Source organism: Trachypithecus francoisi, unplaced genomic scaffold (genome assembly GCF_009764315.1).
Source record: "Trachypithecus francoisi isolate TF-2019V2 unplaced genomic scaffold, Tfra_2.0 Lachesis_group3, whole genome shotgun sequence".
In the NCBI taxonomy this organism is placed as follows: domain Eukaryota; kingdom Metazoa; phylum Chordata; class Mammalia; order Primates; family Cercopithecidae; genus Trachypithecus; species Trachypithecus francoisi.
The window spans coordinates 32,327,550-32,351,120 of record NW_022681468.1 but is presented as its reverse complement, the minus strand read 5'-3'; the positions used below and the strand labels follow the sequence as shown (position 1 = coordinate 32,351,120).

Here is a 23,571-nt window from a genome sequence, read left to right as displayed (position 1 = left end):
TCTTTGTGAAGCCCTTTCAAAACACCAGTAGACTTGCATTTTTTGTGGGGGCTTACATTATTTCAGTGATGGATTTGGGAGGGGTGGGAGCATCTCATTTCATTTGGATTTGATTACCTCGTGTACCAAGATGCTCAAGGTCAATACACACGAACAGGTGAGAGTTGATGACCTCCTAGGAGCAGTGGTCAGTGAGAGTGAGTATACAGGGTTGGTAGCTAACCTAGACTGCAGGTGGCAGGTGTGATGGATTCCAGGCTTAAACACAGCCTTGCCTTTCCACAGTCCCTGTCTGCTGAGCTCTCTTGCAGTGAGGCCATCCCTCTGTGAAGGTCTCACGGGAGGGAAGTGGGTCCCAGAGGGTAGAACCAGAGCTCTAGTAGATAGAAAAACAAATTAGGTTGAATGAAAGGAAGAACAGGACTTGGTGTTAGAAGCTTTAATTTATCTGGTAAACCTGCAAAATAGGCATTGCTTGCCCCATTCTATCGAAAGGAGGTTGACTGTAAGAGCTGGGACCCACAGTATTCTAAACTCAGGGCCCAACAAGGTACCAGACATGTAGCGTTGGGTGGATGAAGCACAGAAGTTCCAGAAGTGACTTGTGTTTCATGAAGCAGTGGTTGGAAGTGGTCCAGCCTGACTTAGGGAGAGTAGCAGAAGGAACACTAACTTGCAACTTTGGCTAGGCTGTGTCCTTAACCTCTTTGAGCTTCAGTTTTCTCATGAGCTACCATCTGTTGCAAGGGGTCACTGTGAGGATGAAACTGGTATTCCCCCAGGCACCATGAGCCTCTTCCAAGGCTGTTTCATCCTCTTCCCCACAGAGCCTGGTCCTCCTCCTGACCCCACCACTTCCCCTGCGGCCCAGGGCACAGGTGGCATGCTGCTCACCACCAGCCCTGCGTCCTACTTCCTGGCAGCCCCCAAGCTCACTCTTGACTTCACTCTGGAGGTTCTATGGGGGAGCCTTCCAACCTGCCCCAATGAGCCGCGGTCACTGCATGGAAGAAGCACGAACACCGTAGACCAGAGCAGGCTTTATTGGGGCTAGGTGAACCCCAGGGAGAGGCAGGTTGTGAACCGCGGAGAGTCACATACAGGCTGCGCTTTCGCTTGTCCTCTCTGTCTCAGTCTCCTGAAGAGCCCAGGGAAGTCAGGTCTCCCCACCATGAGTGACAAGAGTCTGGCCTGACAGAGTTGGGCCTTCAGAGCCAGACAGGTGGACCATGTAGGAAGCGCCACCTGGTGGTGACTGGGATGCTGGCGGGGAGGAGCTGGGGGCAAAAGTCTAGTGGAAGTTTCCCAGGTCCCACGCCCCGGTGACAGGGTGAACCCTGAGAGGAGCCCCCAAACTGGGGGCGATTGTCTTTGGGACAACCACTCACTCCAGTTTTTCAGAGACCAGAAGCAAGATGTTTCTGGCTAAGAGCCATGGATAGTTGTTCCATGCGTTTTGTGGTTTCTTATCCCAAAAGGATGTGAAGTCACAGTAGGCAGTGACATGGTAAACAGCCAAAGCCTGAGAGGGGATCCTTATGGGCACATCTTGTCTCAGCTGCTTTGGCCTGGAGGCTGAATTGCTGTCCTCTTGCACCCCTGGGGCAGGCTGCCCTCTCCCCCCACACAGCTGGCCCCACCGGGGAGTAGGGTTCTTGATTCTGGTTTCAGACTTGCTCTAAGGGGCAGAGCCGTGCATTCCTTCCTCCCCCATTCCTCTTATTTTCTTCCCCTCCCTTTTGCTCTCCCAAGTCTGAAATCACAAGATGGGGGCATGGTCAGGAATGGGGGGGTCTTCCTGTCCCCTCCCCACACTACAGATGGCATCCTTGCTTCTGAGCCTCCCCAGCTGCAGTAACGGCTTCTGGTGGAAGAGGCCCACTCGTTGTGTGACTAAGAGGACTAGCCAGGACAGTCTGGTTTGGGTCCACTGAGCCAGTGGATCAGTGTCCTGAGATGAGTCTCCAGAGATGTCCTGAGTAGGGCACAACATGGCAGTGAGTGAGTCACAGCACCTCACAGTAGGGTGCAGCAGGTGGTCAAGAGCTCAGCGCCAATGCCACAGAAGGCAGCCTTTAACATGGTGAGTCCACATGCTCAACAGGTCTGTTGACTGATGGGTGGAAGGTTCAAGCTGCTTAGCAAAGCAAGCCTTGACTGCCCCCACCTCCAGCTTTTCCAGGAGCTGGCCCTTCCTGGGTGGTGGCCATAATTCTGAGGTCCCAGTGGGAGCCCAGTAGGACAGGCAGTGCCCTCCATTCCTCGCCCGAAGCCCGCTGATAGAGGACCAGCCCTGGGTGTCAGGCAAGGAGGAGAGGCGATCCAGACCAGGCCAGCTGCTTCCGTCACCCGCTCTACCCTCTTACCCCACCAGTTTGCTCCACTGGATGGTACTGAAAAAGGGATGGGACTTGAGTTTGCTGACACCACCTTCTCCCACGCCCAGGCGCCGGGTAGGCTCGAACTGCAGCAGCTGCAGAGAGAGGCCCAGTCAGCTGGCCTGCCCCACTCCAGCTGCGAAGGCATGAGGTGACCTCCAGGGACTCCAACCACTATAGCCCCTAGGGGGCCTGCTCCCTGGCAACCTGGCCCGTGGAACCCACATTTTACCCTGGGGACATTAGTGGTGGTTGGCCACCAACATGTAGAAATGTGTTGACTCTACTGTCCTCTGCATCCACATCAGACACTGAGCACGAAGCACACGTGGTGCAGATACAGTTCTGTGCCCCTCCCAGCACCTTCCTCAGGTTAGGCAGCTGCTTCCTCTGGCCGGGCTACACCTCACCTCAGTCAGCAGAGAGGCCGCCGGACGACTGAGCCACTCGGGCAGCTGGAGCTGGGTGTGGGCTTGGATTCCTGAAGGGTGGCTCTGGGACAGTGCCTGGGAGGACACAGGGAAGGGCCTCTGAGGAGGCGACCCCAGGACTGTCTACATTACAGTGGCAGCTAGGATTTTTTTTTCCCCATGGCACATCCCATGAGGATGATGACAATAATTATAGTTGCTAGGGCCAGACACTGCCTGAGGGCTAAGCAGTGCCTTTACGTTATCCATGAAAGGCAAGAAACAGGCCCAGAGGGGTAAAGGGACTTGTGCCGAGTTCAGGGTTTGAACCTAGGTCTTGGCTCCAAGCTTGCTAGAAGCAACTATCTTGGGTTGCAATCAGGGCAGGCACTCTTGAGAACAGTGATGGAACTTTTCTCCTTATTTAAAAAATCCACATGGGCTCTTCATTGGGCAGCAGGTCACAGCATGCTACCATCGGGGCCAAGGCAGGGGCGTGGCAATAAAATAAAATAGGACCTCTCCACACCCCAGAAAGGCACAGCTTTGGGGAGCAGAGGGTCTGTCTGGAGGGAAGTGTGGACTTCCAGGAACCCCTAGGAGGAAGGCCAGGAGCTCTGGGCTGGAGAGGTGAGAGAAGACAAGAAGGAGAGAGCCACTCTGGGGGAAATTGCAACCAGGACTCTCAGGGGCCCCGTGCCATGGGACGAAAGCAGGAGGGAGCCCGGATGGACTGGTCAGATCTGGACTTCAGTTCACACTGCATCCATTCTGGCTATTGCCTGCGCAAATGCACTTTGGCCTCTCCCTTGTTGCCTACAAAACTGGTCTCATTTGTAGTGCTGAGCTCATGAGTGAGGAGGATAGAAGGCAGAGCCATCTACTGTTCCCAAGAGTGCCTGCCCTGATTGCAACCTGCAAACACAGGTTCCCGGAGTGTTTGCAGGGGGATCTTTTGAGCTCTTGGCTGACCCAGGCTGGACAGGGCAGCTGCTTGCCTGGGTGAAAGAGCCCCTCTCTCCCATCCTCCAGCTAAGGTCTGGGAGTGACAGCCCATGAGGGCATGGGTGGGAGACGTGAACAGTGGGCTCAGGAGGATTGAACAGACTTCCAGGGAAGAAGGGCTGTGCCACATTTTGCGCTTCCTCCAAATCTGGCACCATCTGGGCCCAGGCTCTCTCTGGCAGAAACCTTCCCTGACCACCCCACTCTACTCTCATTCACAGAAGTTGACAGTCTCCTTAGCTACAGCCAACTAATGTGTTGGGAGTGCTAAGTGTGTCCCCGGCTTTGGGGGCAGCTGTGCTGGCAGGACAGCCAGGCAGTCTCTGCCCAGACTGACTGACTGGACTAAGCCTGGCCCATCCTACACTCAGTGGCACCCACCAGAGCACTACACCCAGCCCAGCCACTCACCATTCCTGTCAGCAGTTCATACAGTAGAGACCCAAAGCTCCACCAGTCACAGGCTTCTGTCAGCTCAGAAATCCCACCCACCTCTGTGGGAACAAGAACACAGGTGTCCCAGCCTCACCCAAGAGGGCCTCTTCCGTTCTCCTCAGCCTACCCAGACACCACCCACCCCTTCTGTCATTCTCAGACTCTGGGCGCAACCCACACAAAGGCACCCGGGTGCTAGGGCCCACCCCGGCCTCCCCGTTCTTGCCTGGGGCACTGTAGAGATTGTCCACGGCCTCCCCGCAGCACTGGGGCTCCACCTCTGACCACTGGCCAAAATATGTGAGCCGGATGTGACCTCCAGTGTGTAGGAGGAAAAAGGAGGGGACAAAGATTGAGGACAGCTGACATAGGGGAGGGGGTTCCAGGGCTTCCCCCAACAGTCATGCGGTGGGAGCCAATGGCCTTGCTTGGCAGAACCTCTGCAGGGGCACAGCACCCTGAGGCCCACAGAGCCCACAGGGTACTCCCAGGAGCCTCGGCCAACAGACTCCGGCCTAGGCCCACTGAAAGGCTGGCTGGGGCCAGGGAGGAGAAGACAACCTTGGAGGTCCCCTCGACTTTGGGGATCTCTCGTCCTCTGCCTGAGGAGGCCTTGGGGGCTGCCCCCCTGAGGGGTGGGGAGGGCACCTACCTGCCTGGTCCAGGAGCAGGTTCCCGGGGTGGAGGTCCCGGCACAGCACCCCCTGCTCATGCAGTGCCTCCAGTGCCACCAGCGTCTCCGCCGCCCACTGCTTCACCTGCTCCTCTCTCACACTCCAGGTGGCCCTGCCACAGCCCCGGCCGGCCCCATCTGCTGACAGGCAGCTCTGATCCATGCCTCGGCCACAGCCCCCTAGCACCAGGCCGGCCCCCTCGGGAACCCAAGTGAGCCCCTGAGGGGGCCCAGCGTCTGAGTTCTGGCCAGCCCGCCTAGCTTGAAGGTGCAGGTGGCCACCTGGGGCCTTTGGAAGGTCCGAGGAGCCAGAGGTGCTGGTCCTGGCTGTGGGTTCACCTTCAGCCTCCCTCTGGGGTCTGGTGGATGGGGCCTCCCCGGCTAGGGGAAGGCTCGGAGAAGTCCTAGGAGGCTCCAGGGCGATTCTGTCCTGGCCAGGGGTGTGGCCTGAGGGGAGCCTCGCTGGGGTCAGGAGGTTGAGGTGGGGGTTGAGCTGAGCCTTCATCCTCTCCTGGGTAGAGCCAGAGCTGAGCCCAGAATGTCGGGGGTGCGCCTGGGAGAGCAGGTGGGACCAGAGAGTGCCTCCTGGGCCATGCAGAGGGAGCGGTGAGCGTGGGGACAGGGAGAAAAAAAGCATGGATGCCAGGGCCCGCTCCCACTCCTGCCTCCCCTGTCTTGGGCACAGACTTTCTGCCTCTGGGTGTCCGGGCCTAGTTCAGCCCCTCACCTCTGCTCCCTCCCACCCCTCAGCTTAGAATGCCCTCCGCCCTCCTCTTGACCCACCTAAAGCGGGCCCAGCCTCATGAACTGGCACACCACCGACAGACGTCCAGTACGGCCAGTGTCTGTGGTTTGGGTGGTGGGTTCACTAATGTGAACACTGTTTTTTTTTTTTTTTTTTTTTTTTTGAGACGGAATCTCGCTCTGTCGCCCGGGCTGGAGTGCAGTGGCCGGATCTCAGCTCACTGCAAGCTCTGCCTCCCGGGTTTACGCCATTCTCCTGCCTCAGCCTCCCGAGTAGCTGGGACTACAGGCACCCGCCACTTCGCCCGGCTAGTTTTTGTATTTTTTAGTAGAGACGGGGTTTCACAGTGTTAGCCAGGATGGTCTCGATCTCCTGACCTCGTGATCCGCCCGTCTCGGCCTCCCAAAGTGCTGGGATTACAGGCTTGAGCCACCGTGCCCGGCCGTGAACACTGTTTTTAGGGAGACTGATATAAAGAAATTTAAAGAAGGCCAGGCAGAGACTGATGATGACTATGTGTCATGACCCCAGATGTGCACCTCACTTTAAAAAGTCATCAATACAATCATAACTTCAGTCACCACCACCCTGTCTGGCCACTCCCAAGGGATCGGCACAGTCCAGAAAAATGAAAAGAGCCAACGCGGGAGGAAACAGCGACAGAGGAGACAGCTTCAATTCTCACGCCCACCCACGATGTGGGCATCCTCCCCAGGATGTCCCCTGCCCCCTTGGCACCGCACACAGGCCCACAACAGCCTGACTGGCCTCCAGAAAGGCCGGGTCCCCTGGTCTGTGCTGTACATCTGGTGCAAGTTCCGCCCCTCTCCAGGTCTCAGCTTTTTTTTTTTTTTTTGAGGCAGAGTCTTGCTTTGTTGCCCAGGCTAGAGTGCAGTTGCATGATCTTGGCTCACTGCAACCTCCACCTCCTAGGTTCAAGCCATTCTCCTGCCTCCGTCTCCCAAGCAGCTGGGATTACAGGCACGCAGAAGCACACCTGGCTAGTTTTTGTATTTTTAGTAAAGACAGGGTTTCACCATGTTGGCCAGGCTGGTTTGGAGCTCCTGACCTCAGTTGGTCCGCCTGCCTCGGCCTCCCAAAGTGCTGGGATTATAGGCATGAGCCACCACGCCCTGCCAGGGCTCAGCCTTTTAAGAGTTGACAACATATCCCAAAGGCCTGGGGAGCTGACAGGGGTCCCCAGGCCTGCTCACCTTGCACATGCTCCAGGTGCAGGAAGATAGAGTCCTCGCTCACAAAGTACCTGAGCAGCTTCGTCATGTAGGGGACTCCATGTGGGATGATGGTCAGCCGCTCCCGGCTCACCATGTGGCACCTGGGTAGGCTCTGGGAGGGGCAGGGCAGGCAGATCAGCCAGGGACAGGCCAGAGACTGCTGCTGTTAGGGGACCTCCTAGCCCTGGCTTCAGGGGCACCCGAATGAGAGTGGAGCAAATGCCTCCCTCAGTTCCTGACCTGTCCCTACCCCCATTGCCCCTGTAGAATCCGGGTCCTCCACCCTCTAGCCAAAGAGGGGGCAGTGTGTGCGTGTGTGTGTGCGTGTGTGTGTTTGTGTATTTGTGTGTATGTGCATGTGTGTCCATCTGGAAAGCCGGGCATGTTCGGGTAGAACAAGCAGCTTTTGGGGGAGGGAGTGCAGGCTTCTAATGCAGGTTCTGGGTAGGAGTTTCCAAGAGCCCTGAGAACGATCCAAGGGGAATGCAGAGTGGCAGGGGCAGGGTGGCACCTGCCTTCACCACGAAGGTCTCTCTGGTTGCCGGGTCCTGGACCAGCTGCACCTGCCAAAGTCCAAGAGGCACTGGTTAAGGCATGTGCTAGCTCCTGGGGCTCCGTGACCCCAGCCTGACCCTCTTCCAGGTTCCTCCACTGAGGCTGGCTCACTCCAGTGGCAGGGCAGGGAGGGCGGGCTTTGGTGGCACTCCTGAAGCGGACATCGATCCTATCCTGCTCATCCACCCCTGCTAGACCTGTGGTCTCAGATGCTGCCTCCTCCAGGAAGCCTTCCCAAGATTACAGGGGCTGGGGTCCCTAATCAGTCTCCAACGCTCTCATAGTTCACCCTCAGGAGAGCATCTTCACACTGTCTAATCTGTCTCCCCACTGGACTGTGGGCTCTGTATTCCTGGAGCCCTGCACAGTGCAGGGATGTAGTAGGTGCTGGACACACACACTGCAAGCAGCCCGAGCCTCGGCTCACTGTGTGTGTGGTGGGCATGCGAGAAGAACGCCCTGCCCTCTCCCTGCCCATGCTGAGCCAAGCCTCACACCACCTAAGGGGAGGGCTGAGAAGCCCTGTTCCACCTGGACCCCCAGAGATCAACCCCTCACCCAAGGCCTTGGCCAGAGCCCCACCATCCTGCAGGGTCTGAGGTGTCACGGCTGGAAGGGACCTCAGAGCCAGTTACTTCCTCTGATTGCTCTCTTTTTTTTTTTTGGAGACGGAGTCTCGCTCTGTCGCCTAGGCTGGAGTGCAGTGGCGCAATCTCGGCTCACTGTAAGCTCCGCCTCCTGGGTTCACGCCATTCTCCTGCCTCAGCCTCCCAAGCAGCTGGGACTACAGGCGCCCGCCACCTCGCCCAGCTAATTTTTTGTATTTTTTAGTAGAGACGGGGTTTCACTGTATTAGCCAGGATGGTCTTGATCTCCTGACTTTGTGATCCGCCGGCCTCGGCCTCCCAAAGTGTTGGGATTACAGACATGAGCCACCGCACCCGGCCTCTGATCTCTTGCTTTACAATTGAGGAAGCCACAGCTCTGAGGTGACTCCAGGTCTCCCCAGCGCAGCCAAGTTGTGTGGGCTTGGCATGCTGCGTTCAGGCCTCTTCCCCACTCCACTCCACCCCCTTCATTTACACAGACCCCCACGATGCAAGTTTATCTATGTGAAAACCTGCATATGTACTCCTGACTGCAAATAAAAATTATAAACAAATAAGTAAAGTCCTCTCGGGAGGCTTTCCTTGGAGAGCAGCCTCTCCTTCTTGTGTTGGTCTCCATTAGAGGCAGAGGCTGTCAATTGCAAGGTCAGGGCCGTGTTTGGAGTTGGGCCATTTTCTCATCTGCGTGGTGGGCAGGGGCGGGCCCCAGCAGGAGGAGCAGGCACACAGGTACGTCGAGGGCGGGAACAGAGGATTCAGCCCAGGTGAGGGCGTGTGGAGGCAAGGCCTGCACCCTGGGGTTGTGACTCCTTGGCTGCTGACCTGCCCTGCGGACATTCCCCAGGGAGGCTGTGGCCAGCCACGATGGGGGGTGGGAACTGGGCCCTGAGGCCAGGCTACTGGGCAGTGAGGAAGGCCATAGCTTGGGATCAGGGTAGGGGAAGGGGCACTGCAGTGGCTTCGATCTTGGGCAAATTGAATTGATTTTCTCATCTACCAACCAGGAATTCCAAATGCCCACCTTCCCTACATCTCTGGATTGTTGAAACCATACAGAAAGCCCTTGGTGAGGGCCGGGTGTGGTGGCTCAGGCCTGTAATCCCTGCAATTTGGGAGGCCAAGGCGGGTGGATCACCTGAGGTCAGGAGTTCAAAACCAGTCTGGCCAACATGGTGAAACCTCATCTCTGCTAAAAATACAAAAATTAGCTGGGCGTGGTGGTGCCCACCTATAATCCCAGCTACCTGGGAAGCTGAAGTAGGAGAATCACTTGAATTCGGGAGGTGGAGTTGCAGTGAGCCTAGATCATGCCACTGCACTCTAGTCTGGGCAACGGAGAGAGACTCCACCTCAAAAACAAAACAAAACAAAACAAAAAACAAAAAACCAAGAAAGCCCTTGGTGAATGGAAAGGCTGTGAGAATGTCAGGGATCACATGTGCCAAGTCACATGGCCTCTCTGAACCTTGCTCCTTTTAAGTACAAAATGGGGTCATAGCAGCACTTCCTTCAGGGGGTCATGAAGAGGAGTCTGTTAAAGCAGGCGATTCAGGCACAGCAGCAGCCTGTGCCTGCCACAGAGCACACCTTTGACAACCTGTCGTGATCATTACCAGTGTCATCGGAGGGGAAGCCCACCCTGGCTATAAAGTGCTTATTCTGTGCCAAGCACTTTACATAGGTTAACTTTATCCCCACAATCCTGCCAAAATTCAGGCCTGAGCCTCAGAGAGGTTATGTGGCCTACTGTCCCACTGCTAAAAAGTGGTCAAGTCAGGACTTGAACCCAGGCAGGTTGATCCCAGAGCCCTGCAGACTTTACTGGAACTGGGGGCACAACCAAGTGACCTTGGCAAGGGCCTTCTCTCCTGAGCCTGTTTCTCCATCACCAGTGAAAGGAAGGCAGTGGGCTACATGAGCGCCCAGGATCCTTTTAGCAGCAGGAGCAAGGTGTCCTCTCCGACCACCAGAGGTCTCTCCTCCAACAGCCAGAGACTGAGTCCAGCCTGGGCTTGGCTCCCTGACCAAACTTGTGCAATATTTGAAAAAGCAAGGAAGAAAACTCTGGAGTCATTTAGGAGAACAGAGTTTCCCACAAATCCTGACACCCTGGATAATTCCCCACCGTCCTTTGCCAAGTGGGATTCCCCACCACCTTGTCCCGGGCAAGGGCCTCCAATTGACAGAGTCCAAAAAACCCAGCGAAGGAGGGAAGGCTGAGGAAGCCAGAAATAAACCTCGATCCATACATTGAAAGATTTCTGCTAAAAACATACTAAAACCAACCTCAGTATCCAGAAAGAATTAGACTAAAACATTAACAGTGATTATCTTGGAGTTAGGTAGGATTCAGGGGATTTTTTTTCTTCTCCTTTTTCTTTCATTATATTTCAAAAGGGCAGCAAAGTAGGGGGCATTTTCCCATTCATTCAACCAAACAAGAAACCCCTTTTACTCAGGGGTTTGGGGGATGGAGGACTGTCTAGTCCCTTGACTTATTTATTTATTTTTATTTATTTATTTCTTTTTGAGATGGAGTCTCACTCTGTTGTCCAGGCTGGAGTGCAGTGGCGTGATCTCAGGTCACTGTAACCTCCACCTCCCAGGTTCAAGCAATTCTCCTGCCTCAGCCCCCTAGTAGCTGGGATTACAGGCATGCACCACCGAGCCCAGCTAAATTTTGTATTTTTAGTAGAGACGGGGTTTCGCCATGTTGGCCAGGCTGGTCTCAAACTCCTGACCTCAGGTGATCCACCTGCCTCAGCTTCCCAAAGTACTGGGATTACAGGCATGAGCCACCACACCCAGTCTACTTCTTTGTTTGTTTATTTATTTATTTTTGAGACGGAGTTTCACTGTCGTTGCCCAGGCTGGAGTGCAGTGGTATGATCTCAGCTCATCGCAATCTCCGCCTCCCAGGTTCAAGCGATTCTCCTGCCACAGCCTCCCGAGTAGCTGGGATTACAGGCATGCGCCAACACGCCCAACTAATTTTGTATTTTCAGTAAAGACGGGGTTTCACCATGTTGGTCAGGCTGGTCTCGAACTCCTGACCTCTGGTGATCCACCCACCTTAGCTCCCCAAAGTGTTGGGATTACAGGTGTGTGCCACAGAGCCCAGCCCCGTTGACTTCTTTGAACCTCAGTTTAATTCTCTGTAGGACAATTATTAAAATACAGCACTGTTCAATTGAACTTCTTATCATGATGGCAGGATTATATGTCTGCACTGTCCAATATGGAAGCCAGTAGCCACATGAGGCCATTGAACACTTGAAATGTGACTGGTGCAACTAAGACACAGATGACTTCATTTTAATGACTATGAATGCAGAGAGGCTTATGTGGCTAGTGACTACCGTGTCGAACAGCACCATATAAGGCTTCGCTCCCCCATGGTGACTGTGAGGCCACAGCTCTGTAAATGAGAAGGTTCCGTACAACTGTTGGGTGAGCCTTCCATTTGGGAAGATGGAAGGCAGTTCTGAGTGCTTTCTCTCACCTTTTAAAAAAGAGCAATTGTTGTAAATAAACAGACCCACTGAATTCTCTCTTCTTTAAATATGCACAAAGTATCAAAATCCCAGGAGGAATCTCCCATGGAACAAACAAGCCTAAAGATTTCAAACAAGTTCTTAAACTCAAAGGCCCACATGGGCCAGGCATGTGAGCAAATGGGCAGGGTGGAGGCACAGACGGGAGGGCTGGTGCCCCGTCTAAAGCAAGCATATCCTCCTTCATTCCCTGCTGCCACAGGGGAATGGGAGGCCAGCATTTCCAGATCTGATTTTTTCAAGAGAAGCAGGAAATCTGGACTTTTATAAGAATCTGCACATTTTTAAATGTTGGTAACAACTAAAAACAAACAAACAAAAAAACACCCTGTGTTTAAGTCAAATAAAAGAAGTGACTTGGATGACCTTCTTTTTCTTCCTCCACCCCATCTCAGAGCCTGGCTCCTGCACGAGGCTCAGCAAACACTGGTGATGTCTCCCTGGCCCCCAGGCTCTGAGGCCAGGCCCTCGGGTATTCTGGCTGCTTACCAAGTCCAGACCCACCCACCTCATTGCTCCCTGCCACCATCTCTTCAGCCCCTATAGTTATCCCAACAGCCGGACACGTTAGGGATCACTCAAGCATTATCCCGAGCAAGCCCTTTGCTTCCTCCCTGGGCCTGAGGGCTGCTGCAGGCTGGCACTGCCCACCTCCGCGGATCTGTCTGGGCAGAGCTGTGGAATGGAACAAGGGTGACAGTACATCCAAGTCTGGCTGCAGGGACCCAGGCCCAGGGGCAGTAACACTTTTCCTAATTTGGGGAAAGTGATGGCTTGGGCATGACACAGGGAAAGGAAGTAGGATCTCAGGGGGGACGTGAAGTCCTTAAGTTGAGTACCTGAGACAGGATAAAAAAGAAAAAACAGAAGGGCAGTCCTGAAATAGAATGGGGCGGGCTAGTGGCTCATGCCTGTAATCCCGAGCGCTTTGGGAGGCCTAAACGGAGATGGAGGATCACCTGAGGCAAGGAGTTTGAGACCAGCCTGGGCAACACAGCGAGATCGCTCTACAAAAAATAGAATAAATTAGCAGGGCTTGAGACTGTGGTCCCAGCTACTCAGGAGGCTGAGGTGGTAGGTCGAGGCTGCAGTGAGCTGAGATCACGCCACTGCACTCCAGCCTGAGCTACAGAGTGAGACCCTCTGTCAAAAAAAAAAAAAAAAAAAAAAGAATGGTTGGGCTTGGCCTTAATTTGTGCTTTCCATCTGCAGGGGCCTCGAAACACCAGATTCCTAAACCACTTTCCCGAGGCTAAACAAGTTTGGGGAATTCTGTGTCATAGTGTACATCTGCATCTACAAACTCTAAGAACTCCTATCATTAAAAAAACAAAGCAACATAACTTTAACTCATTGTTTTCCTGTCATACTCAGCTCAGAACCCCTCTTGCCGTAACACGTATGGTTCAGCAGGATCTTACTGGGAGGCATGGTGTCAGTCACCTCCCAGCCAGTCCCTGGGAGCGGCTGTGCTCAGCCAAGGCTGGGTCGTGGCCACTGACACTCGAGCACTGGGGAGGGGACCGTGGCAGATGGAAGCTGGCAGGGCCTGCACTGACAGTCTGGGGCCTGCCCCAGGGACCCAGGAGAAGCAGCCGGAGTAAGGCCTGGGAACAGGGGCGTGCATGCCTCCCAGCTCACTCCTGTCACTTGTATTTAGAGCCATCAAACATGTAATCAGTGTCATAGCATGTGCCAGGTCTTTCCCCAAAATTGTTTTACCTCCCAGATCACCCCATAGACAGAGAATTCTCATCTCACTTTCCAGAGGATGAAACCACAGCTCAGAGAGCAGGGGGCTTGCCTGTGGCCACCCGGGGTGGTGGCCAGCATGGGGCCTTCCCGCAGGCAGCATGTCATCCTCTTGCCTGTGGGAAGCACAGGACTGTCTCCTTTTCTCTACGGGCCCCTAGATCCACCAAAATCACCCAGAGAGTATGTTAAATAACAGATTCTTGGGCATCTGTATTTTTAGGAAGCTCTCCATTTAGCCAGCTTGGTAAAGAACTTCTTGGGTGACTATTCCAGGGTTCAGGGAAGAGGGGAACCTCATACTGGCTGGACTCTCATTTGACCTCATTCTCTGTCCTTCTGATTTCCTCACTCTAACAATGAGTGTCCCGAGTAAGGGTTGAGACGTCGCCTCCTATCCTCTTGTCTGCCCTGAATAAGACAAAGCATGCGAGATGGGATTGAGACAGGGTAAAGTTACAGTTAGGTCAGGAGAGTAAAAAAGGGTAGACTTGCCAAGGCCCTGGGCAAGGAAGGGCTAGTGCGGGCCCTCTCTGGACAGGTTTCTGGAGTTGAGCACGTCCCAGCTGCAGGAAGTCCCCAGCTGTGCTCAGTGGAGTGCCTTGGCTGCAGCCCTGGGGTTCAGGGTGAGTGTGGTGGGGGTGCTGTGGGAAGCGGGAAGTGGGTGTGAGCACGGCCTCGAGGGCTGGCAGAGCGCCCTGGGCACAGCTCCTCGCTCCTCCTGCAGTTTCTGTCCCAACTCTCCCAAGGAGCAGGTTTTCTGGGTCTGAGCTGCAGGGCTGTGGAAAGGGCCTGTCTGCCTCTTTTTATATTTTATTTTATTTTAATTTCATATTTTATTTTATTTGAGATGGGGTCTTGTTATGGTGCCCTGGCTGGCCTCTAACTCCTGGGCTCAAGCAGTCCTCTTGCCTTGGCCTCCCAAAGTGCTGGGATTCAAGGTGTGAGCCACTGTGCCTGGCCAATTGGCCTCTTCTCGTTCCCTGTATTTTCCTCTCCAGGACCCAGGACCAGAGTCATGTGTGTTGGGGATAGGGGAGAGGTGGGAACTGCTGGACACAACTGCACTCCCCTCTGACCCTGCCCACCTCCTCTGGAGGAGTGGGGGCCACTGCTACAACCTGCTTTCAGCACGTCACATCTCTCCCCACTACCACCCCAAATTGCATACCCCGTTTCCCTCCTGCAGGGCGAGTGTCACTCACTCACCTTCTCCATGACCCCGACCACCCTGTAGCCCCTCAGCTGCTCCACAGCAGAGCTCAGCGTGCGGATGGGCCGGAGCCTCAGGCTGCTGAAACCCTGCAGAGGAGGGAGACAGGCCACACGCAGCCTCAGGGCCGAGCCCTCCTTGGCCATGGCCTTCTCACCAGGCATCAAGCAGGAGCTTCTGGATGCAAGGAGAGCAGTAGGGAGGGCAGGGGTACAGGCAGGCCCCACCCCACAGGGGCAGGCTGGGTGGGAAAGCTGGCCTCAACTAACAGGTACCCCTACTGGTCCAGGGTGGTCAAGCCGACTTCCCTGCTCAGCCCGCCCAAGGGCCATGAAGTTCTCTGGGCTTCAGAAGTCCCCTCTCAAAAGCCCCATCTAGGCCAGGCGCAGTGGCTCCCAACTGTAATCCCAACACTTTGGGAGGCCGAGGCAGGCAGATCACTTGAGGTCAGGAGTTTGAGATCAGCCTGGCCAACATGGTGAAACCCCATCTCTACTAAAAATACAAAAGTTAGCCGGGCGTGGTGGCGCCTGCCTGTAATCCCAGCTACTTGGGAGGCTGAGCAGGAGAATCGCTTGAACCCAGGAGGTGGAGGTTTGCAGTGAGCAAAGATCATGCCACCGTACTACAGCCTGGATGACAAAGCGAGACTCCATCTCAAAAAATGCAGAAGCTCCCAAGGAGGGGGTAGGGAAATAACTTGGGAACTTGTGAGCCTCACAGAACATGCCTTGTAGACCAAGCACCTACTTTGGGGAAAGGCAGCCGTACGAGATGCAGTGAGCCAAGGAGGGTTGTGTGAGTGCAAGCGTCCATGGGGTAAGAAGCGCGCATGCATTTTCCACCCTCACTGAGCACTTACTGCTTTAGAGAAAGCCATGTGGGGAGAGTGTGTGTGCACATACACACAACACAGACGTGTGTGTGTGCACACATGGGTGTCAGGGTCTGTTCCAAATTGCACACCAGTTCACAAGAGACAGAATCAGGAGACTCTGAGTGTGGACACACATAAGCGTGTAAATTGAACTGTGTGCAAGGCTGGCAGATGTATATGTGCACGCATTGCAAGTGCTCTGTGAGGGAGGCAGACTGGACTGGAGATGACTCAGTGAGTTGTTTGACAATGAATGAGCCATGAGGCATGGGAGAGAGAGGAAGCCAGGAGGAGAAGATGATGGGCCTCCCTGGCACACTCCAGCCCAACTAACGATCTCCACTGCCAGCCTCTGCCCTGCAGCCCAGGGCGGGCCTGTGGGTGTCGGGGCCTCCGCAGTCTCCCCTCAGAGCCCTTCTCCTGCTCAGGCCTTTGGGCGGGGGGGTCTCCTCACCGTGCTGGGGCTGGCTCCACTGCCCAGTGGCCGCTGCAGGTGGCAGTTGAAGATCTCCTCTGCCCGCCGCAGGTACTTGGTAATTTTCAGCTTCACAGCCTCACGTCGCTCCTTGTTGGGGTCAACTGTGGGGGACGAGGGTCACCAGGGTCCCCAGCCACGGCCTCGGAGAACTGGAGTTCCAGCTCCCATTGCCTGCCCTCTGCTCTCCCAAGGAGGGAGCTTCTGTTTCTAAGCCTGGTTTGGCAGATTCTGTTCCCAGATTGCTTCGTGAGCCCCTCCTCTGGGGTGGGGGACCAGCCAGGAAGGAGGAGGAAGGGAACTGGCAGGAGGAGGTTAGGAACCAGGGTCACTCCTCAGCAGACAACACTTCACCGTTAGCACCCACCGCCTTGCTGGCAGCTGTCACGCCCTGGAAAGGGACAGGGTGGGGATTTCCCCATCCATTTTTTTCAGAGGAGGGGACAGAAGATTCCAGAGAACATTGCTTCTTCCATCTCTGATGCCCAGTGTGAAGAAGGCTAGGGTGGGGACCAGGAAAAAGGAATGGACTGGACAGACTGGAAGCCCAGGCTGGCCACCAGGGCCTACAGGCGTCTCGAACTGGCCTCAGCACCAGCCTCTCCCCTGGCATGGAAGTTCCTCATGCGGCCCTGGAAGGACCTCCCCTCTCACCTCTAGGCCTTGACTGTTCTCTCTCTGGAACTCTAGCCAGTCCTTCAGCTGGATAATGCACCTACCATTCTCCAGTGCTCAGATTAGAGATCTAACATCTAGAAAATGCTCTAGACCAGCCCAGTCTGACCTCAGTTTCCCTCTTTCCTCTCTTCACTTCCCCCCTAATCCTCTTCCTACCTGAGACTATAATGGTCCAAATCAACTCATCAGTCTCCCCCCACTAGAATGCAAACTCCCAGAGGGCAGGAGCCTAGCCCAGCTCCAGGGACAGACAGATGTGGAAGGCCAAGTACACAGCCTGTGAAGTCAAACCCCAGCTCTGCCACTTGATAGCTGTGGAACCTCGAGCGAGCTATTGAACTGCCCCATGCCTCAGCTTCCTCATCTGGAACACGAGAATTTAAAAAATGGTTCCGTGTACTTGGAACGACATACAACAACATATACGGTAATTTCTATTACTCTGACGCTCAGATGAATGAATCTACATGAAGTCCCTTAGAATGGTGCCTGGCACGTAGAAACAGCTTAATAAGTGCCAACTATCACTGTCCTTCACAGAGGCCCTGCAGGCCAGCATAGTGCCCTGCTCACCCAGTACAAATGGACAGAGGACAGGACAGATGGATGACAGGAGGAGCCCTGCACTGGCCCTTCCCCACTCACCCCAGCCCTGCCCAGCCCCAGTCCTCACCGTGTATGCCACGGAGCAGCACGTCCACGCCATTCTGATAGTGGTTGAAGGCCGCCTCATAGTCCTCACCAACGTCACGCTCCAGGGCCAGCCGGATCTGCGTGGCCGCATCCACCAGATAGTCACGTTTTGTCATGTCAGATGCCCCCAGAGCCACCCTGTTGCGAATCTGCTCTAGGTACACGCGAGCCTGGGACCGTGCTCGTGAGCAAGGCTCAGGCTCCAGGCCGGGGCTGGGCAGGCACTCGTAGGCCACCAGGCTCATGGCTGCCCTGCAGCTGGGACCTGGAATGGGCAAATGCATTAGGGAGGACCTAGCTGGGCGCAACACCCCTATCCGCACCCCAGTTTCCTCCACTGAATATCAGGGAGACTAATATTCACCTCCAAAGACTGAAGGGGTCAGAGCTAAAGTGGGTAAGGTCTTTTCATGGATCCAGGTCCTTCATAAGTGGTGGTAATGATAGAATCATAACCAGCTTGGGACTCTGTTTTCTTCCTTTTTTTTTGAGTCGGAGTCTCGCTCTGTCACCCAGGCTGGATTGCAGTGGTGTGATCTTGGCTCACTGCAACCTCCACTTCCCGGGTTCAAGCAATTCTCCTGCCTCAGCATCCCAAGTAGCTGGGATTACAGGCACTCGCCTACCACACCCGGTTATTTTTTGTATTTTTAGTAGAGAAAGGGTTTCACCATGTTGGCCAGGCTGATCTTGAACTCCTGACCTCAAGTGATCTGCCTGCCTCGGCCTCCCACCGTGCTGAGATTACAGGCGTGAGCCACTGCGTGCGCCTGGGGTTCTGTTTTCCTTTCCAATCAAATTCAGTTCAGCAAACATTTCTGGAGTATCCGGTACTGTGTTGAGCTCTGGAGAGAGCTGAGGATATCTGTGATCCACAGCCACCTTCACAGGGCCTCCATGGAGCAAGCCTGGTATCTAGTAGGCATTCAGCACATGGAGGTCACACACGCTGATCTCAAATGCTGTTCCTTATGCTGTTCCCTCCACCCTGCCTGTTCTCCCCTCCCTGCTCCTCCTGTGGGAATCTAATTTACCCTTTGGGGTTTAGCACTTCTCCGTGGACAGGATGGATTGCCCCTGCTGTGTTTGTTCCGTTGGTCCTGAGGTCGGTGTGGTCAGCGAGTGAGGACCCCTCCTGGAGCCAGCAGAGAGCTAAGCACAGCGCTGGGCTGTAAGACCTGTTGGCAGACGGAATGACTGAATGGCAGACTCGGTGCCACGTTGGATGGGGATAGAAGAGGGCAGGGTGACCCAACCCCAGGGAGGGTCTCTCTGTCCTCCCGGCTTTACTTTTGAGAAGGCCATGTGGCCTCCAAGGATCTGACAGCAGCTTCTCCCTGAGCAATGTGTGACCCAGGCGGCCAAAGGGATGAGAGCCGTGGCTGCGGGAAAGGAATGGGCTCAGAGAGAGGCCCACGGAGCTGCCCCGCCTTTGCTCTCCCAGGTCTCACTGGGAATGGGCACGGCCCGGAACTTACAACCTGAGGTCTTTTGGAGAGAGAGAGAGAAGGATGGGCGGTGGGGCGGGGAGGGAGACCCATAGCCTCAGCCGGCGGGGAGCTGAACCCGGGCCAGGATGCGGCCAGGAGGCGGAGGGAGGCCGCACCATCTCTGCTCGGCCAAGCCCAGGGGGAACTTGAGGCTATGAGACCTTGCTCTCGGGGGTGCCCGGGTGGGACTGGCTTCAGGGGCCACCCCGCCGGCCCGGGTCCTGCTGGGCAGAGCCGCTGTCCCCGCCTGGACACAGAAAGCGGCGCGTGCAACCCGCGGGGCCTCAACCGCAAGGTGCACGGTCCCAGGGTGGAGGGACGGCCGAGGGGGCCCCTCGCCTGGGAGGGTAGAGGAGGGGCCGGACAAAACACCGTACCTGCCCGAGCTGGGAGCCCGGTCCGCGGGCCAGGCCTCCCCCTGACGCCACTGGCCCTTCACGCCAGAGCGCGCCGCCGCCAAGGCTTTCCGGCATCCAGCGTGCGGGGCCAGCCGGTGCAGCGCGGCCATTGGCTGCGGATGAGCTCATCCTTGAGCCTTAGAATAAACCACCAATCACCGCCCGGCTCGGCTCCTGCCGGCCTTAAAGCCACAGGGTCTGCACTGCGGGGCTGTCGGGGGCGGGGAGGGGGCTGGGAGGGGGCTGGGAGGGGGCGGGACGGGGATGGGGAGGATAGCGGGGGGGTGCGGGGGAGGCGGCTTAGAGGGGGGAGGGTGGGATGGGATGTGGGGTGGGTGGGGAGAGCAGGTCTAGAATCATCCAGGGATGCGGAAGGGGCTGCTTCAGAAATCTAGACCGTGCCACTTCTAGTACTTTTCTCATTCATTACTTCATTCCTTTATTCAACGATTCAATGCTATGTATTGAGAGTCTACCATGCATGAGGAGCTGGGTGTTGAGATACAGCCGTGAACTAGACAGCTCTGTTCACATCTGCATGGAGCTTACAGTCTAGTGAGGGCTACCGAGAGTAAAGAACCCAGCAATAGAAGGCTTTTGATGTTGGAACCGAGCTGAAAATTCAAGACATAGGCCGGGTGCGGTGGCTCGTGCCTGTAATCTCTGCAGTATGGAAGGCTGAGGTGGGAGGATCATTTGAACCCAGGAGTTCAAGACCAGCCTGGGCAACATAGGTAGACCCAATCTCTATACAAATTACAAAATTTAGCCGGGCATGGTGGCGTGTGCCTGTGTTCCCAGTTACTCAGGAGACTGAGGTGGGAGGATGGATTGAGTTCAGGAGGTTGAGGCTGCAGTGAGCCGAGATCATGCCACAGCACTCCAGGCTGGGTGATGGGGCAAGACCCTGTGACACAGATCTCACCTGCAGGTTCAGTGCTGACTGGTTTCACCCTGTCCCCCGGATGCACTTGCTCTACCCTAGACACCCTTTCATACTTTCCCCCTCTGGCTCCCACCCATGCCCACATCCTCACTCTCAGCCAGCGCTGTTGCTTCATCCTTCCCTTGACAACAGTGGCGCACAGACTCCCACAGGCTTGCTCTGGGCTCGCGGGCGGGGCTGTGCCCACACTCTGCTTCCAACCTTTTTCCACAGGTCACTGTCTGTGCCCCATGGAAGGCCACCCTTCCAGGTGGGCATCAGTCCCATGCCATCACCTTAGCGACACCACTCCAGCGATTCTCCCGTCTCTCCCACTAGATCATTCCCTTCTGATACAAACATAATGCTGTTTCTCCCCTCTTAAAAACAAAACAAGGCCGGGCGCGGTGGCTCAAGCCTGTAATCCCAGCACTTTGGGAGGCCGAGGCGGGTGGATTACGAGGTCAGGAGATCGAGACCCTCCTGGCTAACACGGTGAAACCCCGTCTCTACTAAAAATACAAAAAAAAAAAAAAACTAGCCGGGCGCGGTGGCGGGCGACTGTAGTCCCAGCTACTCGGGAGGCTGAGGCTGGAGAATGGCGGGAACCCAGGAGGCGGAGCTTGCAGTGAGCCGAGATTGCGCCACTGCACTCCAGCCTGGGCGACAGAGCGAGACTCCGTCTCAAAAAAAAAAAAAAAAAAAAAAACAAGAAAACAAATCAAAATACACTCTAGGCCTCACTTCTTCCTTTATCTACCACCCTAGGTTGCAGTACGCCTAATTTTCTTTCTTTCTTTTTTTTTTTAAGTAGAGATGGGGTTTCACCATATCACCCAGGCTGGTCTCAAACTCCTGAGCTCAGGTGATCCACCCACCTTAGCCTCTCAAAGTGTTGAGATTACAAACGTGAGCCATGACACCTGGCCCAAAAGTAAACTTTTAAAATGTATCCTATAGAATGGGAGAAAAATACTTGGAAATCATATATCTGATAAGGGTCTAGTATCTAGAATATATAAAGGACTCTTAAATTCAGCAATAAAATGACAACGCATTTTAAAAATGGGCAAGTAATTTGAATAGATATTTCTCCAAAGAAAATATGCAAATGCATGCCATAAGCACACGAGAAGATGCTCTACATCATTAGTCATTACAGGAATACAAATTAAAATCACAAGGAGAGACCACTTCTCACCCACTGGGATGACCACAACAAAAAAGACAATAATAACAAGTGTTGGCAAGGATCTGGAGAAAATTGCATATTGCTGATGAGAATGTAAAATGGAACAGATGCTTTGGAAAGCAATTTGGCAGTTCCTCAAAAAGTTAAACATAGAGTTACCGCATAACCCAGCAATCTACTTCTAGGTGTATACTTAAGAGTATTGAACACATATGTTCACATAAAAACTTGCATATGAATGTTGATAGCAGCATTATTCATAATAGCCAAAAAGTGGCAGCAACCCAATGTCCATCACCTGATGCATGCATAAAACGTGATGTATCTGTATAATGGAATATTATTCAGTCATAAAAAAGAGTGAAGTGCTGATACATGCTACAACACAGGTGAACCTTTAAAACATTATACTAAATGAAAGAAGCCAATCACAAAAGGACACATATTGTATACTTCCATTTATATGAAGTTTCCAGAGACAGAAAATTCACGTCAGAGAGGGGACAATGTATATGGGGTTTCTTTTTGGGGTCATCAAATGTTATAGAATTAGACAGTGGTAAGAGTTGTACAACTTAGTGAATAATACTAAGGACCACTAAATTGTATATTTTTAAAAAGTAAATTTTGGCCAGGTGCGGTGGCTCATGCCTGTAATCCCAGCACTTTGGGAGGCTGAGGCAGGTGGATCACCTGAAGTCTCCGGAGCTGGAGACCAGCCTGACCAACATGGATAAATCCTGTCTCTACTAAAAATACAAAAAATTAGCTGGGCGTGGTGGTGCATGCCTATAATCCCAGCTACACAGGAGGCTGAGGCAGGAGAATTGCTTGAACCCGGGAGGTGGAGGTTGCAGTGAGCTGAGATCGCGCCCATTGCACTCCAGCCTGGGCAACAAGAGCGAAACTCCGTCTCAAAAACAAAAAAATAAAAATAAAAATAAAATGGTAAATTTTATGGTATGTGAATTATATCTCAATAAAAAAATTACAATAAAAAAGAAAGAAAAAACAATGCCTGAACTCTTGATCCTGCCCCGAAACCTTTTCCACCTGAAGCCTTTCCTAGCCCATTCTGATAATCTGCCCATCCTGTTGTTGCTCAGGCCGAACATTTTGGAACCATCCCTATTTCTCTTATTTTCTCGCACAGCCCGTTGCCCCTCTCCATTCTTTTTCACCAACCTCACTCACTCCACTGCAACTCCTGGGATACACCAGGCAGCTCTCACCCCAAGGGCTTTGCCCAGCAGCTGCCTTCTGGCTGAAATCGTCTGCCACCAGGTATCTGTCTGGTTTTCCCCGCCCCTGGCTTTTTTTTATGTTGTTCTTTTTTCGAGACCAAGTCTCGCTCTTTTGCCCAGACTGGAGTGCAACGGTGCGATATCGGTTCACTGCAACCTTCACCTGACAGGTTCAAGCGATTCTCCTGCCTCAGCATCCCAGGTAGCTGGTATTACAGGCGCCCACCATCACGCCTGGCTAATTCTTGTATTTTTAGTAGAGATGGAGTTCCACCACGTTGGCCAGGCTGGTCTCGAACTCCTGACCTCAAGTAATCCACCCGTGTAGGCATCCCAAAGTACTGGGATTATGGGCATGAGCCACCACGCCTGGCCCCTGTTCTGAGGCGTTGCCCTGATGTGACTTTCTTGTGAGACCTACTCTGACCATACATCACCCACCACACCTTCATTCCCCCTCGTTCCCTCTGCTCTGCTTCTTTTCCATTGCACTTAACACTGTTAGCTACATAACTTACTATTGATGCTATATAACTTATTTGTTTTTTTCTTTGACACAGTGTCTCAGTCTTTTACCCAGTTGGAATACGGTGGTACAATCACAGCTCACTGCAGTCTCAACCTCCTGGGCTCAAGTAATCCTTCCACCTCAGCCTCTTGAGTAGCTGGGAGTATGGGCACATGCCATCGTGTCAGCTAATTTATTTTTATTTATTTATTTTTATTTTTTGGTAGAGATGGGAGTCTCACTATGTTGCCCAGGCTGGTCTTGAAGTCCTGGGCTCAAGCAATCCTCCTGCTTTGGCCTCCCATAGTGCTAGCATGACAGGAATGATCCGCCACGCCCGGCCTGTTTTTATGTTTCTTTCATTTCCTACCCCCAGTGTAAGATCCACATGGGCAAGGGGTTTTTTTGTCTGCTTTGTTCATCACTGTATCCCAAGTGCCTGGAACAGCATCTGGCACATAGTATTATTCAATAAATATTTGCTGAATGAGTGAGTGAACACTAAAGAATGAGAAGGAATTAACCAGG

The 23,571-nt window shown here is 54.0% G+C and overlaps 1 protein-coding gene across 2 annotated transcripts; it reads right to left on the bottom strand.

Moving 5' to 3' along the window:
• Positions 1–424: 424 nt before the first annotated feature.
• RPS6KL1 (ribosomal protein S6 kinase like 1) lies at positions 425–19,368 on the bottom strand. Of its 2 annotated transcripts, XM_033187418.1 has the most exons (12): positions 19,154–19,368; positions 18,321–18,464; positions 17,267–17,551; positions 15,895–16,019; positions 14,560–14,652; positions 7,397–7,444; positions 6,861–6,993; positions 4,881–5,486; positions 4,455–4,544; positions 4,205–4,287; positions 2,789–2,884; positions 425–2,473 (listed from the first exon to the last, which is right to left on the bottom strand). In XM_033187418.1, exons 3-12 carry the CDS (start codon positions 17,529–17,531, stop codon positions 2,363–2,365), a joined length of 1,650 nt encoding a protein of 549 aa, XP_033043309.1. In that variant the 5' UTR covers positions 17,532–17,551; positions 18,321–18,464; positions 19,154–19,368; the 3' UTR covers positions 425–2,362. The 2 variants fall into 2 exon arrangements, with proteins under 2 accessions (XP_033043309.1, XP_033043310.1); XM_033187419.1 differs by lacking the exon at positions 14,560–14,652.
• Between the last annotated feature and the right edge of the window lie 4,203 nt (positions 19,369–23,571).